At 37.1% G+C, this 13,871-nt stretch overlaps 1 protein-coding gene across 3 annotated transcripts in view; it reads left to right on the top strand.

The window, feature by feature from the left end:
* PIK3C2G (phosphatidylinositol-4-phosphate 3-kinase catalytic subunit type 2 gamma) overlaps nt 1-13,871 on the top strand; it is a 207,400-nt gene that overhangs the window by 12,318 nt on the left and 181,211 nt on the right. For all 3 annotated transcript variants that reach the window (XM_068659641.1, XM_068659652.1, XM_068659631.1), the window contains exons 4-5: nt 3,495-3,652; nt 6,871-6,982. In XM_068659641.1, coding sequence (XP_068515742.1) covers nt 3,495-3,652; nt 6,871-6,982 — 270 coding nt within the window. The remainder of the gene's footprint in view (nt 1-3,494; nt 3,653-6,870; nt 6,983-13,871) is intronic.

Genomic DNA, 13,871 nt, shown 5'->3' with positions numbered 1-13,871 from the left:
TGGTTTAAAGATTAAAATCCACAAAATATTAATTCCAATAATATTTTCTGCCTTTTCTGCCACCTTTATCAATGATAAGTACATCTTTAGTGTTAATGTGTGTGAAAATTAAGATCTATTTTGTCATTTACTTGGACAATATCAATCCTTACATAGCTCAGAGCAGGAAAAAAGAACTGGGAGAACTGATTGACTGAGAACAGAATTTTACTATATAATATCTTGATGAGGTATTGGATTTATCAAGCAAAAAAAAATCCTTTAATTATTGTTTACAGTTTCAAGTTAATAGTGTGGCTTAATGGGATAGAACTTGTGCATGTGTGTTTTTTTTTGTTTGTTTGTTTTCTTGCTTTGTTTTGTTTTGTTTTTTACTTCCTTAATTTTGTCAGAAAAATTGTATCGAAATCTAACACCACTAAGAAATACATATTTATAGACTGTGTAGCTTCATTCCCCTTTGTAGACATTCACTGATCATGCTATCAAGTAGTTAGCACAAATGCATGTGTATGTGCTACACATATACATGTGTTGTAGGGGGTGGGGGAGGGTTGTTGTTGTGTTTTTTTTGTGTGTGTGTTGTTATTTTTTTATCCCCAGAAAAGTAGCTGGAAAATTGTGGGATTTTTGTTCTTTTTTTTTTAAATAGACTTTAATGAATTGACAGTATTTAAGGTCATCCAAGCCTGCTGCTCTTAAAAGAAAGAAAAAATACAGTTTGATATTGTTCTGGAATTAATAGCAAATATATTTTAGATTCATAGAGTAAATGGTCAGCTTCAAAACATACTTAATCAAATATGTCTCAGTTTTCTTTTTTTCTCCCCACGTTCCTCAGTCTAAACCCCTCCCCTTTTTTTCACTAACACCAGACGCATGTTCCACATGATGGGCTTTCCTCAAAAGCATTAGATTTTTGTCCAAACACTCTACAATTGACTTTACACTCTAACACTCTAATTATAGGAAAAGCTTTTTTTTTTTTTTTAATAAATAATTTTATTTACAGGGTTAAAAAAACATTTAGTATTAAGTATTAAGACATTCCTGTCTTAGTATTAAGACATTTCTGTTTTGAAATATCTTTTTTAGCATGCATCACTGGCAAATACTCTTTTAAAAGGAAAATAGAAACAGCCTTTGCTTTCCTTCTATCTAATGAGAAAAGTATTCTCAGGATAAAATGTAACAGAAAAAAAATAATCATAAGTTTACTAATAACTAGTCTCTTAGTCTTGCCAAATGAGCATCCTTTCAGTCCTCAAACAATCTCAATAACTGTCAGTTTTATACATCAGAAATAAGATGTATGATTCAGACTCTGTCCTGCAAACTTGCAGCTCCAACATGTAGCTCAAATAGAAACCCAACCTGTTTTTCTTTAGGTAATGTTTGTAGAGGTAGCAGTCTCTAATTGCAACATGTCAATGTATACGTACCTAACTTTAAAAGTGTTTTCAAAATCCTTTATCATGTTCCTTTACAATTGTGGACATAACTACAGTGAACGCTCACCCATAGGTGGCTTCAGAATACATCTTAAAGCCAGTTTGATATCAGAAGAGGCCAGGCTGACAATCTCAGGGTTCAATGCTACAAAATGCAAAGATCCTCCAGCTCCTACTGATTTCAAATATATGTTCTGCGAAACAGAGAAATACATAGCACTGTGAAGTAGCAAATCCCTATAAATGTTAGTACTTTCAGCATATGTTGAATTGTTTCAGCGCAGAACGTGGCATGAGATTTTCTTCATGTAATACTTCTACAACTATGCCTTGGAAGACCAAAACTTTCCAAATTCTGGAATGACCATGTTTTGCCTAACAGCTCAGACCAGAAGCCCTTTAATCACTTGAAAACAATAGGTGGCCATAAATAAACATCTCTGGAACCAAATGCATTTTTATCTAAAAGGCATAAAAAGCAAATTTATGTCTCCATATTATCTTAAAATATAGACAAGGTGAAGTTAGGGAAGAAGATGAGGTTTACTCAGTTTTGAAATGCCTGCCGGTAAGTTGAGGATGTGATGTGTGCCCTGCATGTCTACATAATCCATTAGTTTGCTGCTGGAAAACAGGTAGCGAAGTTTTCTGTCTTAAGCCATCTTTGGCCCTCTTATGGAAATAAGTTACAAGAGGAAATTTGGTGCTTGGAGAAAGCTTTATGTGTACCTTGCTCAAAAAAGAAATAGACTGACATCAACTACACAGGTCACCAAAGCAGCCTCTGTAGTATAATGATTTTTTACTATGAGTATAAATCTATCTTATGTACTGGAGGTATTGTCAAGCCTCATTTCCTCTCAGCCCACTGAAACATCATGCCCCCTGGCTTTTCATTATAAGAAATGGGCCGCTTCATTGGATTATTAATTTTGGGAGCATAGGCTTTTTCCTTTCTTCCTCCCACCCCAATTTTTTCTTCTTCTCATGCTATAGAAATATACGGCATAAAAGAAGAGTTTGTGCTGTTGAGACTTGAGTAGCCACCCTGAGGCAGGAGGGCATAGTAATGAAGAACTTTATGTGAGAGAACCATAGCTCAAAATATACTGTAGTCAGAGACTGTGTAAGGCACTGCCAACTCATATACTACAAAATGCTGCTTGAACTAACAAACAACAAAGAATGCAGGATGCTTAGTACAGGATGTTTGAGTTTTGCTGCCAAAATATTCAGTCCAATTAGTGAAATGTAAAGCTTCAGCTGGTACAATATGTACCCTTACCTGCAGCTGCAAAGTGTATTTGCTTTAAGAGCAAGTTTAATCTCAGCTGACAGCCATAATACCTGTGACTAGTGTTCATTAGAAAACGGCACCTCAGGAGAAATTAGTTTCTGCAAGTCTTTGGTAATTGGAAGGAGGAGGGGCAATTTATTTTATAGGTAATGGTATATAAGATCAGAGGGACAGAGTGACTGTAACAGTTATTGCTCTCTAAAGACATTTACATAAATGTCCTGGGTTTTAGTAATGAAGATTTCAGATTGGATCCTAGAGCAGAGTGAAAACAGGGACTTAAGATTTTGCATAGAAAGCACCCTCCTGTATTCATTTTGACCAGCTGTCCTGGTCACAGCTGTTTGCGCATGTGCTCTCAGTAAGCTTTATGTTAAAACTTTAAATATCAAAGCATATATTTGAGAACACTCATTTCTGCTGTACTCAAATTATTTTCTTCACAGTACACTGAAGTTTGCATTTAAATTCCTAATGGCTTCATTGAGGTTATACTTAGCAGTGATTTTGTGAAATTTATGAAGATTTTACTGATTTTTTTTAATTACGTGTACATATAAGATGTAGTTATATGTATGTTAAGTGGTATGTAGTTGTCTGATTAATGTATGAAAACATTTTACCTTCTACACCAGATTTTATTCCTAATACTTCTCTAAATAATATTATCAGTATCTTGTAGATTTTTTGTTTTTCTTTCTCATAATGCATACCTATTTAGGCATAATTTCATCGTGCTCTTTCAGAATCAGAAATGCCTATCCTGCTTATGACTTGAAGACAAACACTGGGAAAATCTGGAGTGTTACAACAAAGTTCCCAGACCATATTCTTGGTGAATCAAGATTTAGAATCAGCATTTGGACAGATTCTTCACCATATCCTCTGCTTCTTACAAAACATGGTAAGTGATTGAGGTATCCACATCCTTCTATGATTCCATTCTGTTGAGATCATAACAAAATGCATTTGTTATCTGGAAAAATACTTGGAGGGTAAACCTTATATGAATCTTGAGCTCATTCATTCAACATATTTGCTGTAAAATTAAAATCACACTACATAACCAACTTTGCTAACATGTAGATTTCTACTTTTTTAAATCACAATCAGGACCAATTCTGGCAGTTTCAGAAGTGGGCAATATTCAGACTTCAATTCTTAAGGAATTTAAGCTTGTGCGTAATTTAAAAGGTAGGGGGTATCCACCACTTAGTCATGGAACTTTTCATATCCTTCACTCTGTTGCTAAATCCAAGACATAAGAGTGTGGTCATTAAGACTCTGCAACCAAGGTTATGACCAAGTCAGGGGAAGTACATTTTCATAAAATGAAACTAGAGGAATTCAAGATAGAGATAAGGACAAATTAGAGTAATTGAGAATTGGAACAGCTTGCCCACAGAAGCCATGAAGTCTGAATCCTTAGAGGTTCTCAAGATCTGACAGGAGATATCCCAGAGTAAGATGGTCTGAATTCAGTGTTGACCTTCCTTCAGGCAGGAGGCTAGACTAGACTGGACTTCCTGATATCCCTCTCAACCTGATCACTAGTGTTAGTGGAAAGCTGTCACTACCCCAGTATATCCTGTATCCATGGTGAATGGCAGGACTTTTGATTACAGATCTGGTAATTTTTATGTCTTAATCCACATATGTAGAGATGAAATAAATGAAAAAATAATCCCCTCCCTGTGCTGTTTCATTAAACGATAGTCTTTTGTGTATGAATCTTTTCTTCAGTTGTCAAAGAATTACTTGACTCTAACAAGGTGAGTGTTAGTTTGTTTGACAGGTTGAAAGCTGAAAATCCAAAGCTCTATAGAATGTCAGTCAGCATATATTAAAACATATATATTTATAAATACTTTAGAAAAGGTTTCCACATTTATTCATACAAGTTTGGTTACTTGTATTCAGAGCACCTACACAGTTACTAGAAAACCTGGAAAAGTATTAACTTGAATTGTCTTGAATCACTATTTTTTGGATACCATGAAATGAAGGGCCAAAGGTCCTGGGACACGTGGAACAGAAAATATTTCCAGCATTTCTGTCAGATAGTCAAAAGATCGACACTGAAATCCCCTGTAATGCAGAAGTTTTAACAACTGGCAAATGTTTATCATGTAGCATCATTTACCTTACAGATTGCTCAGATTGTCAGTCTGTGCAACTTTATTTACAGAAATACTTCAGAAGTCACAGCTAAAACTGATGGAAATGTAAGAAAATAGTCCCTAACATGAACTTGCTTACAGGCTTAATAAACAACAGGATACATTCATAGCAGGGGGGAGTTCAGTGTTTTGTCCCATCTAACATAATGGGCATAAAGAATTGTTAAGTTATGAAAAAAACATTTGGCAAAGCAAGGGAAGGAAAACAAATCTATGGAGTGCTTATGAATGATACTAGCAAGTTTCCTTTTTTTTTTTTTTTTTTTCCAATGTGTGACTTGACCAATGTGCATCTTATGATTTTAATGCAAAATTCTGTACCATTCTCCTTTCTCTGGTGCATGTAAATTTAGCAAACAAGTACTGCAGTTTACATGTCAAACCATCTATTAGGAGTTACTTAAGACAGTGAGTTGTCAAAGGGCTGGACACACGATATCAGTATAGCTGGTAAAAACTGTGTAATCAAAATGGTTTTCTAAAGAGAAGTGTCTTTGTGAAGAAAATGAAAATTTTCAGAAATAACTTTTGAATCTGTTGACACTTCTGCTTTTTCCCTAGAGAAAAACAAAGCAAAGTTATATATAGTAACCAACTCTGTCTCCCTTAAAATGTCAGCTGTTCTCTGAAGATTTTTCAGTATCACAGTCCCTTAAACTTCCCTTCAGAAATAGTTTTGCATTTCTTGGTTTGTTTTAAAACAAACCAAGTGGTGTAACAGCTCTGGACCAGATTTGCCAGCATTATTGGCTGCTTCTAGGTTACTTTGGTAATAAAAATAAATAAATAATAATATATATAAAAATAAAACCAATTAAAATGGTTGGTTAGGCTCAGTTTCAAACTCATGCCTGAATCTGGAGCAGTGTAATTTAGTCAACATTCAAATGTGGATTACATGTTTAATTTTTGTAGAAATTTATTTAACTGTGGGTAGTTTCCATTTTTATGTCCAAAAGTTTATTTTTATGTCAAAAAGTTTACTTAAACCTTCTATTAATAGCTCTTGCAGCCGTTAATTTTGAAGCAATAAAGAAACAACACAAATGAAATACTGAAAGAAAAATCTACTTATATGCTTTTGTAGTATGATTTGCTGATAGTGAGATTGCCTAAGAATTTTGGAGGAAGTTCAGACTTTATCTTGCACTGTGAAAACATTTTGGTACACTATAAGAAAACTTTTCACTGAAAAGTCAGATACTGTTTCTGCTGAAGAGAGTTATCTCAGGTTTGAAGCACCAGTGGTGGTGGAGTATGCATGGCATACCTATAAAGACTGGATTTATCAGACACATTTGCAATTTGACTGCCAGATTATGCAGCTATTCTTTTCTAGTTTTTGATCAGTTCTTCTGAAATGGGAAGAGAGGAAGTATATTGGAAGGGTTAGAAAATGGCTTTAAAAGCTGAAATATTTGTGGAAAAAATTGTCAAAATGATGGAGTACTTCTGAAGAGCAGACTGTATAAAGCATATAGCTTGTACATTAATTTACCTCTTCGTTATGGCTAAGAAAATACAGATACAATGAGAAGTAAAATTCTGGAGCCTACTTGTGTCTTGTGCAGCAAAAGGTCAACTTTTGCATTAGACCATGTTCACGTATGGGCAATGTACCAAAACACTGATCAGGAAAATGACTCAGTATTTATAGATTTGAAATGATTAACCATTGGTCTCTTCCTTCCTACCTGGAAAAATTGCTCAGCTCTCCATTCCAGCTACCTAAAAAACAGCCAGTTTCCTATAAATGAACATATATTCTATGACTAGTAGAGTATTTAAAGCAAAATTAAGTAAAATCAGATGTGGCTTGTTCTAATTCCTCTTGATGGAGCTAGTCTGCAGCAGTAGTGAACAAAGAAATTCTCATATTTTTCTCAAGAATATAACCTGGAATTCTGGAAGCTACTATTTTTCTTTCTATCTTTATTTACAGCTGGCTGTATTACTCACAACTTAATTGCGGAGATCCTCTGTTGCACAAATCAATACCCAGTCCAAGAAGAATGTCTTCTAAGTGTTTGTGGGTCTGATGAATTCTTACAAAAGTAAGTATCTCATTAATAGGTGGTATTGATTATGTATTCCATAATATAAGCTGTGCAAGTAACAACCTCTGCTTATGTGCAATGTAACCAGAACCATGGTGAAAGTAAGAGCATTATGTTCCAAACACTGAGTATATTGTTCCTTTAACTCCTGGATCACATGGCACTTGCATTATGTTCTACAGAGATTATTGTGTAGTCCAGAGCAAGGATGCAAATCTTGGCTTCTTTACATGAGCTTCATCAAGCCTCGAATATTTTGTTCCATTCCTTTGTCCTCTGGTCTTTCTCATCTGTTTTAAAAGGATGCTGCTAAATTCCAGTGTCTCACAGGAGAGTATTCATGTCTTCAAAGGGAAAAAACAGTAAAGAGATGAGAAACAGTATGAAACACAGCTGCTTAGCAGGTAATTTTTCTTTATACCCAGTTGCAGCAGTAGTGAAGGAAATGAAGCTAAAACTTTTGTACTGACTGCAAGTTGAAGGAAAATCATATTATACATACAAACAGGTCTTTCTGAATGTATATAGTCTACAAGTTAGGAAGTAAATGCTTTGATTAATATTCATTCAAGTAAACAACTCTGGTGGTTGAAAACACTACTGGACTCAGCTAGTTTTTTCTCACCCACTGGCATCTTAAATTCAGATGTCAGCCTGGAGAAGAGGAGGCTCAGGGGTGACCTTATCGCTCTCTACAGGTACCTTAAAGGAGGCTGTAGCGAGGTGGGGGTTGGCCTGTTCTCCCATGTGCCTGGTGACAGGATGAGGGGGAATGGGCTAAAGTTGCGCCAGGGGAGTTTTAGGTTGGATGTTAGGAAGAACTTCTTTACTGAAAGGGTTGTTAGGCATTGGAACAGGCTGCCCAGGGAAGTGGTTGAGTCACCATCCCTGGAGGTCTTTAAAAGACATTTAGATGTAGAGCTTAGTGATATGGTTTAGTGGAGGACTTGTTAGTGTTAGGTCAGAGGTTGGACTCGATGATCTTGAGGTGTCTTCCAACCTAGAAATTCTGTGATTCTGTGAAAAGTGAGCAGGTTTTTTTTTTGAAGCGCAAGCTCTTGATGTCAGCTTCTGCTAAAGGAATGGTGACTTTAGCAGAGGGGGAGAAGCTGGCAATTCTCTGTGGTAACATGTTAAGCTGGTATTGCAGGAGTCACAGCTCATATGTTAGAGACATAACATTGTGTTAAAATACTGTATGTCTGTAATTGAAACGGAAACTTTTAGAAGCAATCTTATTTTCAGTATAGTGTAAAGATTACCTGAACTAGCCTAAAGCAAGCCAGCTTCAGTAATGAAAGTAATGTAGTTGTCAGAGCAAGTTGTGTCACACTGTGCAAATTAGCTTTGTTGTTGAATAGCTTGAATACTTCTGCCCTTATACAGGTACAGAGGTCAAGATGTTTATGGTCAATTATAATTTGCAACTGAAGGTGGAGACTTTAACATTTCTGAGTCCACTCCTTAAGCTCTCAGATATACAGTATACAGAGAGCTGTCTGAAGCACTGCACCACTGGAACCACTGCGCAGAGAGGCTGTACATAGATCTGTACATAGATCTGATCATGTAAGAAGGCTAGTGCCAAGGCTGCTGTTTTTTCCTGTTTTTTTTTTTTTTTTTTTTTCCAAGTCTCTTCTGATTTCATACTAATTTCCAAAGAAAATGGAAATAATGAGTCTTTGTGTTGAGGGTGAGCTCAGTGCATTTCAGTACAGTGTACAGTATGTTCTAAATAGGGTTATTTTCACTGTTGAGCAGAACTCATCAATAGTGGATTACTTAAATTCCTGCATTTGCAGAATCTCTGCATGTCTCATTAGCAATGAAACAAGGTCAATAATGTCCTCAGCTTCTTTGCTTTGCTCCTTCACTGCTGTGCAGAAAGGATTGAGTTGCACTTCTGGCCTCAGCAGTTTGTAATTCTACTCTGTGCTGTATTTTCAGCTCCCTTTCTCCTGCTTCCTCATCAGAGTTCTGTGTCTGAAATTTGAAACCCCAGACCAAACTCATCCCTTGGGTAGCTTAACACAGCCTGCGGAGTTGCCTCAGGGTGAATTTTTTCTTATGTTTGGGCTATCTTAGTGCAAATTGCTTTCCTCACTATGTTGCTAACAGAGAAAATTGATATAGTTTTGTAGAGTTCTTCCCTAGCAGAGTACTTGGAAATCAGTCAGAGATGAATTCCAGTAGAAGTTCCCCAAGTTATGAGACAGCAAAGGGAACTAATACTGTGCTGCTCCTGCTTTATCGTAATCCAGAAAAAAAAAAAAAAGTGAAACCAAAACAGTGACATGGTGAATTGTTCTCAGAATAGTGGTTTAGTGAACCACACAAGTGAAGATCTGTCAAAAACTTTCATTTACTATTATAATTGACTGTATTAATGATCACCTATGATCACCTTAATGTGCCTTCTGCAAAAGCACCTGAAAGGCCTGATGATTTCCAAAATCCATTTAGTTTTCAGTGAGATGAGGAGCAAATACTTGTGTGCTAGTGACCATTGAGTCACCATCCCTGGAGGTCTTTAAAAGACGTTTAGATGTAGAGCTTAGAGATATGGTTTAGTGGGGACTGTTAGCGTTAGGTCAGAGGTTGGACTCGATGATCTTGAGGTCTCTTCCAACCTAGAAATTCTGTGATTCTGTGATTATGGTCAGCACTGCAAGATTTCATCAATTTCATCATTTGCTGGGAGATGAGTGGTTGGAGAGCTGCCAGGCAGAGAAGGACCCGGGAGTGATGGTTGATAGTCAGCTGAATATGAGCCAGCAGTGTGCTCAGGTGGCCAAGAAGGCCAACAGCATCCTGGCTTGTATCAGAAACAGTGTGGTCAGCAGGGCTAGGGAGGTGATCGTCCCCCTGTACTTGGCTCTGGTGAGGCCGCACCTCGAGTACTGTGTTCAGTTTTGGGCCCCTAGCTACAAGAAGGACATCGAGGTGCTTGAGAGGGTCCAGAGAAGGGCGACGAAGCTGGTGAGGGGCCTGGAGAACAAGTCCTACGAGGAGCGGCTGAGGGAGCTGGGCTTGTTCAGCCTGGAGAAAAGGAGGCTCAGGGGTGACCTTTATCGCTCTCTACAGGTACCTTAAAGGAGGCTGTAGTGAGGTGGGGGTTGGCCTGTTCTCCCACGTGCCTGGTGACAGGATGAGGGGGAATGGGCTTAAGTTGCTCCAGGGGAGTTTTAGGTTGGATCTTAGGAAGAACTTCTTTACCAAAAGGGTTGTTAGACATTGGAACAGGCTGCCTAGGGAAGTGGTGGAGTCACCATCACTGGAAGTCTTCAAAAGATGTTTAGATGTAAAGCTTAGTGATATGGTTTAGTGGGGACTGTTAGCTTTAGGTCAGAGGTTGGACTCGATGATCTTGAGGTCTCTTCCAACCTAGAAATTCTGTGATTCTGTGATCATCCATTATTTCCTTATTATGGTGATATCCTTGAGTTCACATGTGATCTGACTCACACAAGGTGTGAGTTCAGATTTCAAACAGCCACATTTTTAAAAAGTCAGAAACCTGCGTATAGGCTGCAGTTCAGTCCATAACTTATAAAGCAATCTGTGAAATTCTGATTTGGAACCTCATTGGTTTCTGGTCTTTAAGGTCATTTTATTTACTGATCAGAAATCCTGGCGTTGCCTCAACCTGCAGGCTTTCTTTTTTTTTTTCCTACACTTCCCTTTCCTACAGGCTTTTCTTACAGTGTTGATAGAGTGCTATCAGTAGTCATTACTACCTTCTCCCTACCCCGTCACTGTAAAGAGTATGTTAATATCTTCTCCAACTCATTTCCTGCAGTTCCTTTTCTCCATGTTCAGTCTAAATGCATCTGGAGACTTTTAAAAGAATCTTCGTCCTTAAAAGGAGAGAGGAGTGAAAATCTTTCTCATCAATTTTTACCACTATTTCCAGAAGTTTCTGATTTTCATAAGTATCATTTCATAAGTATAGATTAATTCTACCTTTCTTCTCTGGATTTCCTAGCTGTGTGTGTGGTCTCCACTCCCTTACACTTGTCCTGTTTATAATCATCTTTGATTTTTTGGTGGGCTACATACCTGCTGTTTCTGAAAATCCTCCCCTTGTCATCCCTTCATCCAAGACTTCTACATCTGCCTTTAAATCATATAAAAATAAATTACATTGGGGTTAAGCAGCTAGGGTCAAATAACTACCAAGTTGTCAATGCCAGCAGCAAGCCAAAGACATATCTTGCCATGTGACAGCAAAGAATCAATCTTTTTCTTTTCTTTTTTTTTTTTTTTACCTTTACAGCTTCAGACCAGAACCTCGGAGCATCCTGAAGTGCCTAATAAAACAAAGAACATGAAAATATATTTCAATTTTTGTTTTTGTTTTGTTTTGTTTATTGATCTGGCTGTTGTTAGTAAAGAGAGAGCTGCAATGCAGACCCAGCAAAGGAATATTGTCCAAGGATAGCTGTAAGCTTTATTTCTAATTATTTTTTGGAAGGTATCAGATTTTTTAAAAATATCATTTCATATGTATTTTTAATTCCATCTACATTCTATCCGCACTCTGTGATTTTCATAGTTACCTTACTGCTTTGCAGTTCAGCTAACATAGTGAGCAGGAGTATGGAATAGAAAAATCTAAATGCTTATCATTTATACTCACATGCTTGCCTGTGACCTTATTGATGACATTTTTTTTTTGCCTTGCTAATTATATTCTCTGAGAATTGAGACCTAAATAAGAATTGGTTTTCACTCAAAGTGAAGTTTAAGCTATTAATTATAGAGTGGGCTGAGTTATATTCATGCAGATTGGAATCATTAGAAGCCAGCACCTTTTGGGTGAATATGTTCTTTGTAAAAAATGAAGTTTATTTTCTCTTGTCGCTGCAGATTAAGTTTCTCATTCAGAGATGCTGCTCAGCTAAGTCTTTTTTTTTTTTTTTTCTTAAGAAAAAGAGTCTGATGGATCTGCATTAGGATTTGGAGCTTATAGCACATCAGAGAACATTGCTGGGGAGAGGCAAAATCAACTAGCGGTGAGGGAATCACGAGAGTGAGGGATATTCCCCTTCTCTGCTTCTGATATGTTGTGGGACCACAGGCAAGTCACTTTGACCAATTAATTACCTTGTCTCTTAAAGACAATCACTTTGCCTTTTACCATGGAGCTTTCATCAAAGCTGTATTTTCCACATAGTATTCCAGCAAAAATAGGGGTAAAGCTGCTAATAATGTACTTTTAGTTTTGTTTTGTTTTCTTTACAGAGCTCAGAGCACTGTAAACCAGTTACTATTTAAGATGCTATTCTCCAAAGATGGCTATATTACTTTTATATCAATAGTACAGATAGAACAGTAGTCTGCAAAAGTCCAAGCTGTGTAGTGTGTTTCAGCCTGGGTATGGCTAGAAGGTCATCTGTCAATTCATGACAAAGCTGCTCATCTATTTCTTGTAGTTCACTCTTTGTCTATGACAGGTTCCACATCATTTTATGGTGGCATTCATTCATTTTGTCTAGTCTGCTGTGTCACAATATTTATAAAAAAAAAAAAAAAAATTTTTTTGCATTTGTGCAAATAAAACCCAGTCATGAAATCAACTGTACAGCCAGTACCTCTGACTACAGTGTTTCAGGCAACACTGCTATGTCAATAAAGGATTTGTTGATGTATAGTATCTGCCTGATACAGCAGAGCTAACGCAAGCCACTACCATAAGTGTAATTATAGCCACAAAATTAAACCTCAGTTGATGTAGCTATTTTTGCCTGGAAGCATGATGATGTGGAATAATTACACTGGTAAAAGATGTTTTTTGTACATTTGTGGTATAAAATTATGACCACAAAGGAATGTTCTGTTAGTGTAAATTGATATAGCTATTCCAATTTCTAGCATTGACTTGGGTAAAGTAGGCAGTACAGGGGGAATAAAGATGCTGGAGGAACTGGGGAAAAAGTGAGTAAAGTCTCACAGATGTGTGTCTATGTCCTAAGGTAGGTCAAAGTGGGAAAGATCAGAAATAATAGGTAAATAAGGGTAAAAGTTTTTGGTGTGAGGCAGTTCTAAAGGATATAAATATCACAGGAAAATTCATTATTTCAGTCAGTTTATTGTTAGACTTGATGAAATGAGGAATGAAAGAAGTTGCCAAAAAAAAAAAAAAAGCAAATTGGGTAGACACAACACAAATGTGAGCTGAGGAGCAACAAAAAAGAATCTTTATGTTGGTGTAGTCCCAGAAAATGTGAATTGGTCACTTGGGCTTCTGCTTGTAAAAGAATTTGAGAAGGGTTGAGGCATATTGGTGAGACACTTTCCAACAGTTACAACTATTTGATTGTGTTGATGTTAACTGTCTCTCACTTCTGTTAAGGACTTTATGTCATTAACAAGCAATTTTGCAGATGTATGGAAGCACAATCAAATAACCTTGCTTCTAGATATTTGTCCTGTAGGATGGAAATGGGTTTTTCCTCCGTAACTTTTAATGTCTGTTTGAAAAAAAATCCCACATTTACACTTATACCCTTTGTGATCTCTAATGGGAAGTATGTATTTTACTTACCTATGGCATAGGGTAGGTGCAGAACGTTTATGAGATACATGAATTTCCTGTAATTGTACTGAGTGGCAATTATGTACAGCATATTTATTTAAATTTAACCATTCATTTTTGCTAGGGACTTCTGCTGCTGTGCGAGATGCAAGTCCTGCCTCTAAGTCATTCATAGGGCCAGGGGTAGTTTTGGGGAAGCAAATCCAGACAATTTTATTCAGCATTGTGGTTTAACCCCAGCAGGCAGCTGAGCCCCACACAGCCATTCATTTGCTCTCCCCAGGTGGGATGGGGGAGAGCATCAGAAAGGTAAAAGTGCAAAAACTCATGGGTAGAGACAAAGGTGGC

The sequence above is a fragment of the Anas acuta genome, chromosome 1 (assembly GCF_963932015.1).
Source record: "Anas acuta chromosome 1, bAnaAcu1.1, whole genome shotgun sequence".
Taxonomy (NCBI): Eukaryota; Metazoa; Chordata; class Aves; order Anseriformes; family Anatidae; genus Anas; species Anas acuta.
Note: the sequence above shows the minus strand (reverse complement) of the source record. Positions and strands in the feature narration are given on the sequence as shown.